This window comes from Xyrauchen texanus, chromosome 6 (genome assembly GCF_025860055.1).
Source record: "Xyrauchen texanus isolate HMW12.3.18 chromosome 6, RBS_HiC_50CHRs, whole genome shotgun sequence".
In the NCBI taxonomy this organism is placed as follows: Eukaryota; Metazoa; Chordata; class Actinopteri; order Cypriniformes; family Catostomidae; genus Xyrauchen; species Xyrauchen texanus.
This window is the reverse complement of record NC_068281.1, coordinates 17,912,684-17,930,020: the sequence shown is the minus strand read 5'-3', so window position 1 is coordinate 17,930,020 and position 17,337 is coordinate 17,912,684. Positions and strand designations below refer to the sequence as shown.

General features: G+C 39.8%; 1 protein-coding gene across 3 annotated transcripts in view; it reads left to right on the top strand.

Moving 5' to 3' along the window:
• Positions 1-17,337, top strand: part of astn1 (astrotactin 1) — a 449,912-nt gene that overhangs the window by 138,531 nt on the left and 294,044 nt on the right. For all 3 annotated transcript variants that reach the window (XM_052129056.1, XM_052129055.1, XM_052129054.1), the window contains one exon: positions 12,219-12,365. In XM_052129056.1, coding sequence (XP_051985016.1) covers positions 12,219-12,365 — 147 coding nt within the window. The remainder of the gene's footprint in view (positions 1-12,218; positions 12,366-17,337) is intronic.

Sequence of the window (17,337 nt, the reverse complement as noted above, 5' to 3'; positions counted from 1 at the left end):
GGTCCGGCACATTCTCACATTATCCTGAGGCCGCGACCGGGCTACGTGCCCAAGGGAACCTTCGGGACCCCCTTCAGGGACCAGGCCATGAGCCTGCAAGCAAGCTGCCCCGGGAGGAGGCAGACCCAGCCTTCTCGATTCTGTGTCCGGTATGTGCTTTGCGTATCTTTTTGGACCGCACGCAGAGCTCTAGATGTTCTGAGCAGCTCTTTGTCTGCTTTGGCGGATGGCGGAAATGGAACGCCGTCTCTGAACAGAGGTTACCTCACTGGGTCGTTGATGCTATTTCCTTTGTTTATCACACCCAGACCGTGCCCGCCCCCTTGCGGGTTCGAACACACCCTACAAGAAGTGTGGCATCCTCGTGGGCACTGGCCCATGGCACCTCCTTAGCAGACATCTGCTGAGCAGCGGGCTGGGCAACACCCAATACCTTTGCCAGATTTTACAGTCTCAGTGTCGAGTCGGTCTCGTCCCATGTTTTGTCAGGTCCTAGCCGGTAGAACTCGGTAATGCGGCACAGGTGTTCCGCTTGCACACAGTGCCCTTCACCAAGTTGATCCAGTGCTCCTTCTATCCCAGGTTAGCCACTAAGCGTCGGTCCCTGGATGTTCTCCTCCCTAGCCTTCTGGCCGGCAATTCAGCGGAGCAATTTGCGGCTAGACCCACTACGAGTCACGGGTGCTCTGTTCTGGGGTCGGGCTCTACGGGCTTCGTTCCCTTTTCAGGCAAACTCCCCGCGATGTATTTCCCTCGGTATGGTCCCCCTGTCGGCGGACCCGCGTTTCCCTTGGACAGCCCCACTGCCCCGGTCACCGTGCTTGTAGAGTGCCCCCTCATTAGGCTGGACCTACCACCGCACCATTTCCCAAGTATGGCTTCACAACCCTCATGGTGTATTTGACACATGTTACCTCCCCCTAGACTGGGCAGGAAGTGGCCTCTGCAAGGTATTTTCCCCCTGAAAGAATAGGACCGGGAAAGACCGCCTTCACCAACGCGTTTCATAGCTTTAAGATAGCCCCAGCCGCTTCACGTCCTATGTGAGAGACTAAGTGAGAGAAAAGGCGCAGCTGCCGGGCTTGCTCCCATGCTAGTCATGTAGCGCCTGTTCCCCCCTCAGGGGTGCGGGGAACCTAAGGTCTGAATGTGACATCTTTTTGGGGGCGTTGGGGAGGGCTACGTGCAGCCGACACAGTTGCCTCTAGCACGCAGTCGCCTGCTTGTACCTGTCATGTCAGTTCACGTAACATGGTCAGTGCTTGTTGTTTTTAGATGGGACCCCTTGTGTCACTTCATTCGACACAACGTTGAGTGAGTGACAGAAGGGGAACATCATGGTTGCTGTTGTAACCTCCGTTCCTCGAGGGAGGGAACGAGACGTTGAGTCCCTCCTGCCACAGCACTAGACCTACCACTGTAAACAGCCGTACCTTATTTTTGGCTCCTCAGTGCAAAATCCTGACTGGCACTCGCAAATTTGACATTGACAACAACATGACATTGGCATTTTCTCAGGTTCAGAGATACGTTTGGCGTTGCAGGAAGACCCCCTGTGTCACTTCATTCGACACAACGTCCTGTTCCCTCCCTCGGTGAATGGAGGTTACAACAGTAACCATGACGTTTTGATGACTTAACTATTATTCTAAAATGTGAGAAAAAAAACATTGTAATAAAGAATGAGTGTTTCAAAATGTTTGACCGGTAGAGTATATAATCACCACAACTCAAATAAATTAATTTATAGAAAAAATGTTTAACCATCTAGAATAGATATTGTATATGCAGCTAGTCATTAAAAAAATATTGTTAGGTCTCTCAGTTGGAGAGACCTCAGGTTATTAATTTATGTATTTATTTACAGTGCATGAATCCTTAATACATGATTTTGTCATTTTGTTCTTTGTTCTTAAACTGTCCGCAATTTTTAACTTTGCTTAGAGAATTCTTCAGAGCCTCTTTGTGGACATTTTCAGAATTGAATGATGACTAAATACAGGTTTAAAAGGATTTAAACACCTTAAGCTTAGCAGCTCAGTTTGTAGACCACTTTTAACTTTAAGCTGGGTACATTATTGTATGTTAAGTGTCAGAGGGCTTGTGACAAGCCCGTAGGACATTACTGTCAGACACTAATGCAAGAGTCTGACTGAAACCCCTGAATTGTCTCTAGAGGAACGCTGTATTTTGCTCTAAAGAGACCAGACTAAATGCAAAGCTCTTGAGGAGCTGCCACTTTCAAAGCAACTAACAGACCCTTATTACACTTTAATGCTTCATCCATTCAATTATCAAATGTTAAACCCTGTACTTGTCACAAACAGTAGTAGTCAACTGTGGCAACAACACCTTTAATTGGACTTAAGTTAATAATAGACATGGCTTGTTTTGCATTTTTGCTAGATCACTTTGCATGAACTGGTGATTGGTTGTGAGCAGCGCGTTGACTTTGATAGACATGTTTGTGCATGTTTGCATTACAAAGCAGGTGTTAGTATGTCGTATTTAAGCGAAGTTAAAATGTTGCAATCTGTGAAAGAATTTTAGTGAAGCTTATACCCATACTTTCATCAAGGATACAAGTACAGACTGATAACTCCATTATTTTCCTCAACATTCTACAAACAATATCCCCATAATGACAACATGAAATATTTTTTTTTTTAATCTTTGCAAATTTATTTAAATAAAAAACAAAAAAAATCACGTTCATAAGTATTCACAGCCTTTGCCATTGCACTCAAAATTGAGCTCAGGTGCATCCTGTTTCCACTGATCATCCTTGAGATGTTTCTACAACTTGATTGGTGTCCACCTGTGGTAAATTCAGTTGATTGGACATGATTTGGAAAGGCACACATCTGTCTATATAAGGTCCCACCAGTAACAGTGCATGTCAGAGCACAAACCAAGCCATGAAGTCCAAGGAATTGTCTGTAGACCTCCGAGACGGGATTGTATAGAGGCACAGATCTGGGGAAGGGTACAGAAAACTTTCTGCAGCATTTAAGGTCCCAATGAGCACAGTGGCCTCCATCATCCGTAAATGGAAGAAGTTTGGAACCACCAGGACTCTTCCTAGAGCTGGCCGCCCGGCCAAACTGAGTGATCAGGGAGAAGGGCAATAGTCAGGGAGGTGACCAAGAACCTGATGGTCACTTTGACAGAGCTCCAGCATTTATCTGTGGAGAGAAGAGAACCTTCCAGAAGAACAGCCATCTCTGCAGCACTCCACCAATCAGGCCTGTATGGTAGAGTGGCCAGACGGAAGCCACTCCTCAGTAAAAGGCACATGACAGCCCGCCTGGAGTTTGCCAAAAGGCACCTGAAGGACTTTCGGACCATGAGAAACAAAATTCTCTGGTCTGATGAAACAAATATTGAACTCTTTGGCCTAAATGGCAAGCATCATGTCTGGAGGAAACCAGGCACCACTCATCACCTGGCCAATACCATCCCTACAGTGAAGCATGGTGGTGGCAGCATCATGCTGTGGGGATCTTTTTCAGCGGCAGGAACTGGGAGACTAGTCAGGATAGAGGGAAAGGTGAATGCAGCAATGTACAGAGACATCCTTGATGAAAACCTGTTCTAGAGCGCTCTGGACCTTAGACTGGGGCGAAGGTTCATCTTCCAACAGGACAACAACACTAAGCACACAGTCAAGATAACAAAGGAGTGGCTATGGGACAACTCTGTGAATGTCCTTGAGTGGACCAGCCAGAGCCCAGACTTGAACCTGACTGAACATCTCTGGAGAGATCTGAAAATGGCTGTGCACCGATGCTCCCCATCCAACCTGATGGAGCTTGAGCGGTCCTGCAAAGAAGAATGGGAGAAACTCCCCAAAATTAGGTGTGCCAAGCTTGTAGCATCATACTCAAATAGACTTGAGGCTGTAATTGGTGCCAAAGGTGCTCCAACATAGTATTGAGCAAAGGCTGTGAATTCATGTGATTCTTTTTTGTTTTTTATTTTTAATAAATTTGCAAAGATTTAAAACAAACTTCTTTCACTTTGGCATTATGGGGTATTGTTTGTAGAATTTTTAGGAAAGTAATGAATTTAATACATTTTGGAATAAGGCTGTAAAATAACAAAATATGGAAAAAGTGAAGCGCTGTGAACTATTATTCTAAAATGTGAGTAAGGCAGGAACTGGGAGACTAGTCAGGATAGAGGGAAAGGTGAATGCAGCAATGTACAGAGACATCCTTGATGAAAACCTGTTCTAGAGCGCTCTGGACCTCAGACTGGGGCGAAGGTTCATCTTCCAACAGGACAACAACCCTAAGCACACAGTCAAGATAACAAAGGAGTGGCTATGGGACAACTCTGTGAATGTCCTTGAGTGGACCAGCCAGAGCCCAGACTTGAACCTGATTGAACATCTCTGGAGAGATCTGAAAATGGCTGTGCACCGATGCTCCCCATCCAACCTGATGGAGCTTGAGAGGTCCTGCAAAGAAGAATGGGAGAAACTCCCCAAAATTAGGTGTGCCAAGCTTGTAGCATCATACTCAAATAGACTTGAGGCTGTAATTGGTGCCAAAGGTGCTCCAACATAGTATTGAGCAAAGGCTGTGAATTCATGTGATTCTTTTTTTGTTTGTTATTTTTAATAAATTTGCAAAGATTTAAAACAAACTTCTTTCACTTTGTCATTATGGGGTATTGTTTGTAGAATTTTTAGGAAAGTAATGAATTTAATACATTTTGGAATAAGGCTGTAAAATAACGAAATATGGAAAAAGTGAAGAGCTGTGAACTATTATTCTAAAATGTGAGAAAAATACATTGTAATAAAGAATGAGTAAGTGTTTCAAAACTTTTGACCGGTAGTGTATATAATCACCACAACTCAAATTAATTAATTTATATAATATATTATTTAATATAATTTTCCGGATGCACTGTATATTTACTATTTACACCCCAGTGCAAATAGTGGCTGATACTATTTACACCCCTAATTAAATGTGAAAATACAGTATAGGGGCATCACAGCAGTCTGTTTATTGTGTTTATTAAGAGTCCCATAGACACCATACACCAACCCCTAACATTCCCTTACAAAAATTTGCCATGATTTTACTACTGTAACCATAGTATCAACATGGTATTTTGTAGTAAAATCTTAGTATACACAACATTAAACATGATTACTATTTTAATATCATATAGCTGTGGTATTTTCATTAAAACTGTGCCTTCAGCCAAAAAACGTGGTTAAATGTTACTATAGTAAAACCATTGTCAATTTTACCCAGATCAAACCTTTCTCTCAACTCTCTGAACTTCACCATGACCAACTCATTGCAAGAAAATCAACCTTTATAATAATTTCTACATATTAATATAAGTAGTATTAAGTAGTATTAAATCCAAGTGAGAGAAATTTTGATAATAAATATACTTATAATCTTTTCTAAATACTAATTACAGTTTAATAAGATACAAAACTGACTATTTTACCATAATTGTGTGTGCTTTGCATATTTATCCTCATAGACCTTTTTCACGCAAGCGCCATCTTTGATTTTAATGGGAATGGCTGTGAGAGATAGACTAACTCTTCAATGGCACAAATGGTATAAAGCTGAATTAAGCTCCTAGATCACATCTGATTTTCAACAACTCATGTTGTCTGGAGTTCTTTCTATACTGAATGTATTTGGACAGATATTTTACCAATGTTTTGTTTGCAGAACAATCCAAAAACACTTTAAACTGCAGTCCAGTCCACTGAAGAGACTGTAAGTGTATCCCTCACAGCCGCATTTTCGTTCCCATTAAAAATCAAAGATGTGCTAGTGCGGATAAGGTCTATTTGAATATTGAGGTATTTATCTTGAGCACTGAAAACAGCTGCGTTTCAAGTCTCTCCTTCGCTGCGTGTATGGAGCACTATTTGAATAACGTGTAGAGCTGCCACCTATTGTATGTAGAGTGTTCCAAATCAGTCTCTTATGAAGCTCCATTTCAGTTATGCCATAGAAGACAGCTGCCTATATTGGCAGGAGACAGCGCTGCAACTCACTAAGCTTTTGAACAGACCCCTAGTCTGCAAATAGACACTCTGTTTATTAAAGGGATAGCTCAGCCAAAAATGAAAATTCTCTCATGATTTACTTACCCTCCTGAATATTTCAGCTCTGTAGGTCATCAAAATACAAGTGAATGGGTGCCAACATTTTGAAGCTCCAAAATCCACATGAAGGGAGCATATATTGTATGTAATCCATATTGACAGTGGTTAAATCCATATCCTCAGACATATCTTTTATCATACATTCTCCTCCCTGCTAAGTAGGGGGTGATATGCATAAAGAATGCAAATCACCAAAAACAGAAGAAGAATGTAAAAGTCAAAGTGAAAGTGGAGATTGACTGAGCAGGGAAGATAATTTATAGTAAAAAAACAACTTAAATATGTATCTATTTCACACCCAAACCCAAATCATATTGCTTCAAAATACATGAAGTTAATCAACAGAGTGATCTGGAGTACTTTTTTGTTGCCCTTATTGGAACTTCATCATTTCGGCACCAATTCTCTTACATTGTATGGACCTACAGAGCTGAAAGATTCTTCTAAAAATCTTTGTTTGTGTTCAATAAATGAAAGAAAGTCATACACATCTAAATAATGAAAGAAGTTTCATTTGTGTGTGAACTAACCCTTTAATTTGACCCACTAATCCAAACCCCAATCCTAAACCTAATCGTTAGTGAAGTATCATTTTTATTTTAGAGTGAAAATGCAACCTTTGAGTCACACTCACCATTGTTTATGTGAACAAAATCAATTTCTGGTTTCCATGGGACTAGAAATCATTTATCTATTATTATTGGATGGTGCTTGTCAGTAAAATGAATGAATGGAGTTGATGTTGGAGTAGATGACTTTCACAAACTACTTGCCGGTTTTCTGTGTGATCGTTTTAACAACCCATTTATGGTGGGACATGCAAGAACAATGATGGTGTCCCCTTGAAATTTATTCGGCATCTAACCCTTTAAATGTTTTGCTGTCCAACCGCCCCCTTTGGGATGGTTCGGCACCCTCCTTTGTCTGGCACCTCTAAGCGCTACAAATGTTGCATAACCCTTTTTTGCACACCTGAATTTCATATAAAACAACTCGGGTCAAGCCCTCCCTAAATCTTAAATGCTAACATTTATTACTGTCTCCCAATTGTCAGACTTCTTCACAGTTAATCTCTTAAACTCTGCAGAGCCATTTTAACACTTAAAACCCTGAAGTCCCTGGATGCATAAGTAAGGCATATGTGGTATCATTTGAAAGCTTAGAATCTGAACCCCATCACTTTTGCATTTAGTTATATAAAATAACATAATAAGGCCTGAAAACATTTGTGTCGCAAATTGACCCCACCTAGAGTTTACGTTGTAGAATTTTGTTTTAATGAAAATAAAAGCACTTAAATAGGGTCAAATATCAACTGAAGGCTCTCCTTCTCAGGAAGGTGACTGTACAGTTTATTTTCCATAATACCACAGTTTAACTTATTTTTTTTAAATATCTCAAAGTGAAATTTTATTTTGGTAAGGCATAAAATGCAAATGTCTCTTTTATTTGCTGACCACTGATCTGTAAACCCAAAATAGCCTCAAATTTTATATAAAATCTTACCTTGGTTTGTTAGAATTATTTAAAATGAGTTAAATACATTTCTTGTTTACTTGTTTGATAGCTTGCTAGGGTGAATAATCCAATGTTGTGCCAAAAATATTTAGAACAAAATATGAAGTCCTTTAGAAAATGTATGATATACAAATAATAATTAAAATAGGTTCCCTTTACAAAAAGCTACACTTCTGATGCTGCGCTTAAAGTGCTTTGGGAACAACTTCATGTGTGTGACCAGCTGTGAATATGTGTGTAACACGTCAATGAACACTGACCGGAATTTATAGCCTCTGCCAGTGTAATCATTGGATGCACCTGGGGCTGGGCTATAAATAGATGCGTAACCAGCGCGTCGTCAGATTATTTGTATTCAGAGATCATTCTGTGTGTGTGTGCTTTCACGAGCCTTTCAGAACTTTATTTCCTCTGTTAGGAGTTAGGCAGTGCGCAGAAGACCTTTTCTCTTTTCTCTCTTTCTTTCAAAAAAAAAAAAAGAAAGGGGGGGAAATATGACAAAGTCAAGGCAAACGATGTGTGTTCCCTGCTCTCGCATTGGGGCGGGGCGGGTGCGAGCATTGCGATCTGCTTTCGAGCAATGCTTCGCGCTCGCCTCGCTTACTTCCGGGAGTCAGCGGCCACTCTTTCCTCGTGGGGCTCTCAAATATATCTGGCTGAGAAGCGAGAGTCGGGTCCGTCCCTATCGCTCGCTCTCTCCCCAGATACAGCTGATCCTTCTCGTGAGCCTGAAGCGCGCCTCGGCACCTCTTTGTTTCATGAGGGGGCGCTGAACCTCTGAACATTCCAGGCATAATAATAAAGCGGCTGAGAAATTACTCGAGGTGGTTACTCGGGTGGTGGCCAGACTACAGCTAGACTGGTCATGTGAACAAGAGAACCCCCCCAAACACTCCAAACTATAAGACAGATTTGTCTGGTGGCTAAAAAAAAAAAAGAGGAGGGGAACGCTATATTAGTCCCTTCCTTTCTTTGATGACCTCCATGACGAGCTTTCTCGTTCATGGAGGAATCTTTTTACTTCCTGTGTCTTGGTGCCCTTGATGTCGACATATTCGACTATCATAGATGCTGAGACACGGGGCTATTCGTTGATGCCGCCGGTAGAAGAGACACTTGCGGGTTATCTCTCGCCTGGCTCGACATCATCACTAAAGACACCCACTCTCCCCACAAAGCCATGCAGGACTACCTCCATGCTAGTGGGGAGTGCTTATCAAGCAGCTGGTCAGCCTGGTGCTGCTCTGCACACTATGGAAGTCTTGCAGGCATACCAGGCTGACCTGCTAAAGGACCTGAGTGCGGGTACCACGCTTGATGAGGAAGCTTTCTGTGAGCTTCATCGAGCCACGGATCTATCTCTCCGTGCGACCAAGCAGACAGCCCGTGCCATTAGCTGGGCTAAGTCTGCTTTGGTTAGCACAGAATGACACTTATGGCTCAGCCTATCGGGCATCAAAGATAAGAACAAAGTTTTCCTTCTTGATGCCCCGGTTTCGCCTTCCGGCCTATTTGGGGACTCTATGAATACAGTTATCTCCGCTTTTATCAGGGAACAAGGGTTACATTCAAGTAACCCGAGACATTCTCATGTTACAAATCATTGTAAAGATGAGATTCTCTTCTAGATTGGGCTTCTAGACAACTCAGAAGCCTAGATATTTAACAAAACAGTGTGGAAGCTCTCAGGACTTTATTATGCATTAGAGCACCACCTACATTTCAGATCATTATAATGTGATAGAATGTTCACTTAACAATGACAGGCAGAATCAGATGAAAACGATGATGCGAGAACCTAAGTGCAGTTTATTTACCATGTGAAATCCAAAACTAAACAAACATACGTGACTTGCAAAAATGTGAATCCAAAACTTCAATTACTTGATTAACTTGACTTAACAATGACACAACGTTACACCAACACAATACTTGACCAAAGACAATGGCAAACATGAGGGCTTAAATACATGGACATGGGCAAACACATGACAATGACAACCAATAACAAGACTAAACTATTAACAAGATAACAAGACTACTAAAACATGAACCAATGAAAAGACAAGACTAATAAACAATATACTCAAACAATGAACCAATGAAAACAAGACACAGGAACAGGGGAAACACATGACAAGATCACATGAGGGAACAAGAAATCACATGACATGAATATATGACTATAAAACTGGAACTAAACTAAAAAATAAAAGACATTAACACAAAACATGAACAAAAACACATATAAACGTGACAGTGATAGAGGAAAAAATATATTATATTTTCATCCAGTGGAATAAAATAAGACTTTTTGCTTGAAAATTGAGGACAATGAACTGAAATGGCATGTTTTAAACTTTAGACATTAAAAAAAAATTTATATATAAAATGTTATCATAAAATTGTAAACATATACAAAGTTATTAATTAATTATTGCAATCATTTCTTAAAATGTAGGGGTTATCTGTAAAATGAGACCATTGTTATGAAATTAGTCCACTGTATGTGTGAACAGAGAGATTTTAAATCTCTCAGCTAACATTCCTGCTTAAAGATCATGTTGTTTTAAGGAGCACTATGTAACATTGACATCAAGCATTTAAAATCCGTTCTGCAGTCCAAATTCAAAATATTGGAGAGAGTTGTCTCCACCGCCCTCTCCACTCCAGACTCAAAGCTCACGGGGGTTGCCAGGTTGAGGGCACGCAACAGGAATGAGCAAACTGACAATGGCAAGCGATGAGCATTACACTGTAAGTTCATCAGCTAATGTATACATTTGCAGTGATTTTATTGTTTGCAGATTATAAACCAGCTCATGTGAATTTTTTTTTATAAAAGACTGTCAATGTTAATTAGATGTATTGCTGGCTTCCATGACTGCAGCACGCTGTGTTTGCCTGCTAACGTGTTTAAAATCTGACAACCCGAGGTGTCGAAATACTATTGGGAAATGGGCAGTGGGCAGGATCACACAGACCAAAACACAAACAGAAATTCCATCCTGGAACAGACATTTCAAAGTAGAATACACTGCTGTAGCATTGTTTTCGGATAAGCCAGTATTTCAACTTATCATGCTTCCTAAATCTCTGATAACAATCTATGATAATGTTATGCTTTAGTACAGTAAATATATTACATATTGCACCTTTAAGTATCTATGCTTTTATATTGTAAAACTGGGTTTCCTCCATTCATATGCACTTTTTTAACACTATGAAAATGTGTGTCTGGGTAACTCTATTTTGTAATTTCAGAGAATGTACAAAAATTTTGAATGTAATTACACAATATATATCATTGTTAATGTATTGTCGTCAGCTGTATTTTGACATACATACTATGAATGTATCATCTGATTTCATTGCATATGTGGTTCATTTCTCTTGTCAGACCTCTTTCATTTGACTCAGATTTGTCCCGAGATGTTAACTGAGTTTTAAATGTCACTTAGTGTTAATGAGCTATGACTAGCAAAGTGGAGGGATCTCCACAATACAGTATCTGATCATCACCTTTGTGTCCTCATTCATTTGTGAATACGTATGAATATGTCTTTTTTTGTGTAACCTTGTTGTATACCCAGAGGCATAGCAACTATTGTAACCCCACTTTTAGACATTTCTAAATTATTCCTTCACTTTTTGTGCTAAAATCATTATATTTTAAGAGCTTTGCTTTGCTTGGTCAGAACCAATTGTAGCCACATAAAATAACAGGTTACCCCAAAATGATAATACTCTCATCACCCTTACCCTATTGATGTGCCAAACCCACATGTCTTTCTTCTGTGAACACTTTAGTCAAAGTCACCGTTCACTTTTATTGTATAGAAATAGGATGCAATGAAAGTAAATAGAAAAGAACTTTGGCTAACCTTCTGCTTCACATCTCATTTAGTGTATCACAGAAGAACAAAAACATGTTTGGGTGAACTATCCCTTTAAGACCAAGCAGAAGCCTCTGCCAACCATCTGATTTGGCAGTCGATTTAAGAAATGACTAGGATGTTATTTCTAATATGGCTAGCTCCCATTTAGCTGCTTTGTAACAAAGCAGGTAGAACTACTGGGTGAACATTACATCACCTAATTAATATTCATGAGCCAATGCTGTTTATACTATTCAGTCACAGCTAGCTGTCCCTACTGCCTTGTTTTTGACAGATGAACAGGCACTACACCAAACCAGTTTGGCTGGATAATAATAATAATAATAAAAAAGTTTTTAAAAACAACTTTATTCATGATTTGACATTAAAAGTTAATCATACAAAATATCAGCCTTTAAAATGTAAACAGTTATCTTTTCACCACACTATTTATGCCAAAGCTGGTTGGTTTGATCCAGTGCTTCTTTCATGGACACACAAACCCTGATGTTGGCTGTTTTTAACTGCCTCCCTTGTGCCTTTTAGAGGTGCACATAAAAATGTGAACTTTCCAGGCTCACAGCATTGCTCTTTTATTGTGATCTCTCTCTCTCTCTCTCTCTCTCTCTCTCTCTCTCTCTCTCTCTCTATTTCTCTCTTCTCCCCAGGTTCCCCACGTAGCCCTATCAACAAGACCACCCTGACTTTGATCAGTGTTGTGAGCTGTGTGATTGGACTCGTCTGCACGTCTCACCTCTCCTGCACTCTTAATGTCCGAATCATACTCCACATTCCGGAGCACCTCATTGCGGACGGTAATCTCATCACCCGCTCTGCTTGCACACAGCCCTTGCACAGTAGGGTGTCATCAGCCCCTTCGCTACCCCCCACAACTTCTACTGTATTAAAGCAAATGTCATACTGACTTCCACTCTGTCTCTAGTGAAAAGGAAACAGCTGTGATGCTGAAAGCATCAAAGCACAGTCAGGCTTGGTCAGAGACAAAATTGCATGTCTCTCTCACACACACAATTGCATGCTTGTACACAACTTTAAACAGCATCTAGCCCCTTTTCCCAAGGGTTCTTTGTTTGTGATTTGGACCTAAGTCGCGTTTGTGTTGGATGAGCTTGTTATTTAATTTCAATGTTGCACCTGCAGTCCAAGGCTACAGACCAAGTGCTTTCTCTCTCTCTCTCTCTCTCTCTCTCTCTCTCTCTCTCTCTCTCTCTCTCTCTCTCTCTCTCTCTCAATTCAATTACATTAAATTAAATTCAAATTAGCTTTATTGGCATGACGTATACAATGTTTCCAAAGCATTGAGTAATAAACATATTCATAAAAAAATATATGTATGAACAATAAATAAATAAATAATAAATATAATAAAATACAATCAAATGACAAAGTAAAATACAGAGATCATTGAGAAAGGGAAGAAAAAGGAAATTAAAATAGAGCTCTAATAACATGAGGGGTCAGCCTCCCTCATATGATATTAGAGGCCGACTCGCTCTACCACCTGAGCCACAGCCGCCCAATTAGCTGAGGTTTGGTTAATTTTGTGAATAGAGGTTTCCGAAATATTCTATCCAGAGTTTTGGGTTAAAACTTTTTGGGAATTATCTAAATTGTTCCATAATTACCAAAAGGAATTTTCGTTGACAGCCTCCTCATTCTTGTTGAGCTTTGCTGTCGCATGTTCGGCTCTTTTCTTTCTTAGTAGTGACTTGTACATTTTAAGGGTTTAATGATATTTGGTTTGAGTATTCTGGTTTGCAGGGTCTCTGTGTTTTTCATTTGATAATGATTGTAATTCCTTTCTGGAAGTTTAACAATCTTTGTCAAACCAATTGGCTTTAACTATTTATTTTTTACCTCTGTATATTTTTCTTTTTCTCAGGGATTTGCTAGCCACTGTAGAAAAAATTGGTTAACTGTTCTGTTGGTAAATTTAGACTTTTCTTGTCTAGTAAACATTTTGTGAAGAAACATTTGTCTGATTTTTCATCAGAAGAAATATGAAAATGTTCTCATAATGAATGCCGTGGACCTGGTTCATACTGGACTGGACTGTCATTTTTCCATATAAATTTGGTGGGGAGGGAATACTATTTAATTTTCTGATCAGATGGCAGATATGCTGACTTGTTTAGACTAATGTCTATGTGACTGTGATCTGAGAAACAAAGCAGTGGCATAACCATGAAGTAGTTGATCTTATTGTGGTCTATATCTGTTATAGTGTAGTCCATTGTGCTGCTGCCTCGAGGTGAGCAGTAAGTAAATTGACCCAGAGAGTCTCCGCTTGTCCTGCCATTAACTATATATAAACTCCTTTGCAGAGCTGCAGGATGTGTTTCCCATGTCTGTTTATTGTGTTGTCGTAGCTCTGACGTGCTTAAGTAAAGAGTTGACTCTGCTGTATATGTGTACTGTTAATATATTTATCTCAAGCTGAACTAATGTTGTCTGGATCCTTTCCAGGCCTTGCATTCAGATCTCCCATTAACATTACAGAGCTTAGAGACTGAAACTGAATGACCTCTGACTGTAGTGTAGGTAAGTTGTCCTTATTATTATAGGGGGGCTTGTACGGGGGGATATACACTGCAAATAGGTAAGTGTCTTCATCTGAAACAATTAGTTCAGAACAAAGTTTCATCCAGATATGTGTTTTCCTTTTTAATTACAGGCTGACTGTTGTGGAAAAGATGCTCTTTAAACCAAACTATATTTCCATTTTTAACATGAGGGTTTTGATTGAATGTATAAATAACGCTCTGTAGTTTGAAGGAGTGTAGGTTTGAGACTCTAAACAGCTCCATGTCCCAAGTAATATAATTATATAAAAACTATATACAATATTTAAAAAATAAAAGTTAGTGCTTTTATCTTCAAAAGATGACGAGAACACCCCCTGAATGTTGTAGCATGTTATTTTAAATAAAGACATTGATATATTTTCTATTTATTCTATTTTTTGATTTTGCTCCCACTATTGTTTTGAAATATAGTGAATAAATTAAAATGCATTACAAGTTATCAATACTAATTATAATAATATTAATAATAATAAAGAATATGCTTGACTAATCTCACATTGTAGGTAATTAACCTAACAGTTTGTCACATATCATCTTTAGCATGTTTTATATCTGGCTGAGGACATTGGTTTCTGAGCTACCTCTACCAGCAACAGCAGCGGCATAGCTGTCTGCCGGGATGCTGTTTGACCCTCTCCTCACGGACAAGACGTTTTCTCTGGGGGTTCCTCAGAGGCGCCTCCTTGATGGATTTTGCGAACAGTCTCATGCCGTCTCGATGAATGTGCAAACGGTCATATAGATGTTCATATGTACTGTGCTGATGGTTTGAAATGTGCACATTTGACATTGGTGCACAAACACTAGCTATCTTTGTATTAATTGTGTTAATGATTTTTTGTGGAATGTCTCTGCGAAGGAGAAGGGTAAAGATGATGACCTTAGTACTGGGGTAGATCCTGGAAACTGTTTTCACCACGTTGTTCAGAGCTTTAGCGACCTCCACCCTTCTGGTGCTGAGGTTGTTTGTTCCGGTGTTCTCTCTCTCTCTCTCTCTCTCTCTCTCTCTCTCCATATTTCCACCTCACTAATTTTGTCTGTCTTACTAAGATTGGGTGCTATGACCACCATCTTATAGGGCTGTCAATCGATTACAATGTTTAATCAAATTAATTAAATGATATGAAGATTATTTAATCACAATTAATCACATACAGTGCATTGGTATCTGCAGAGAAAAGTCCCCAAATAAAAATAATCCAATATATAATGATTCAATTATTATGAATAATTATATTTAAATAATTATTAATAAAACATATATAATACATATAAAATTTTCAGATTAATGTGTCCCAGCTAATTAAAATACATTATTGTGGTAGATGAGTAACGCATTGATAAAAGGCAATAGAAAAAGTGTCTGTAGGCAACATATTTCCATATATTGAACATAAGTCTATCGTTGCCATGCAGTCCACAACAATCTTTTTTTTTTAATTGAACACATCAATCTGTCCAAGGTATTCTTGTTCTTCCGTTCGGACTTGTACTGGCACCACGCATTTTCACAAAATGCATGGATACACCTCTGACACACTTGAGGCTTCAAGGCATCTGCTTTTTGAATTATCTCGTCAATTGGTTGGTTTTCACTCATGTAGAGGTTTGGCTGCCCAACATCGTGATTCTCAGCCATTTGAGCAATCTAGAGCAGTGTGTAAACCTCGACAAGAGTGTCCAGTTGCTAGGTGTGGAGCTGAACTTGCAGGCGATGCAGGCACGCCTGTCTCCAGCTCACGTTCTGTCATTACACCAGTGTCTAGCGGTCAACAGATCAACAGGATAGTGGTGACCTACATAAATCGTCACATAAATGGGTGCACTCTTGTGCCATGCTTAGGCTGGCAAATTGCATAATTTTGTGGGCAAGTGAGAATGTACTTACACTACGAGCCATACATGTTCCGGGACGTTTGAACTTTGGGGTGGATCACCTGTCCAGACAGGGTCTGATGCCCAGAGAATGGATATTGCACTCTCATATTATGGAGCAAATCTGGAGGCGGTCCTGTTAATTTTGAGCGAGAAGTCACACTGTCCGCTCTGGTTTTCTCTCACCTCTGGCACCACTGGGCATCGATGCACTGGTGTATCAGTTGCCGAGAGCGCATCTTTACGCTTTCCACCAATCAGTCTGCTGCATGCTGGTCTGCAGAGGGTTCGTCAGGGCTTCTGTTAGTTGCGCCGTTTTGGCCATCTCAAGTATGGTTTTCGACTCTGGTCTCTCTGCTGGAAACGACAATTTGGGAGATTCTAGTCAGAACAAACATGTTGTCTCAGGCATGGGGCAGCATTTGGCACTCCCGGCCAGATCCCCCGCTGTGGTTGATACCATTCTTGAGAAATTCTAGTCAGAACAAACATGTTGTCTCGGTCATGGGGCAGCATTTGGCACTCCTGGCCGGATCCTCCGCTGTGGTTGATACCATTCTTAATGCTATAGCTCCATCACCGAGGAGGCTATATACTGTACATTTAAGTGCTGTATTTTTATGCTTGGTGCTTTTTGGTGTACAGCACAGTGTGAAAATCCAGTTCGGGAATCCAGCAATTTGGGCCCAGGGTTGCCTCGGCAACGCTTCTAGTCTATGTTGCAGCTATAGCGGCTGAACATGCGCTTATCAATGTAGTCTCTATTGGTAGACATTTTTGCACTGGGTACGCAGGCTTAGACCTTTTTGTGAAGTTCACGTTCATTTATTGGATTTATCTGATATTTTAGAGGTGCCCTTGTGTGCTCAGTTCGAGCCATGAATAATTACATTATTATACTTTTTTTTTTTACATATTTTTTATATAATGTATTGCTATAAGTTAATATGTTAAATCAACAGCCCTAATTATAAAATATATGATGTATCTATTAATATAATATGGATGTACACTGGAGGAAAAAAATACCCTAAAACTGTAAAATGGCGTAACATCTAAGCTGACTGGTTGCGGTTCACAAATATTATTTTACATAATTGAATTAGCTTAGATCAAGTAGAAATAGTTCTTTATAGTTCCTAAAATGTAAGGTTAGCACTTCTTACAGTGTATTTCACAATTTCATTATTTTTGCTGGATATTCAACCATAAGTGTTTTAAATATTTCATAACTGTATAATCCAGTGAATTAAATACATTACAAATGAAGATTACTGCATATTATGTGATACATATTTTATCTTTA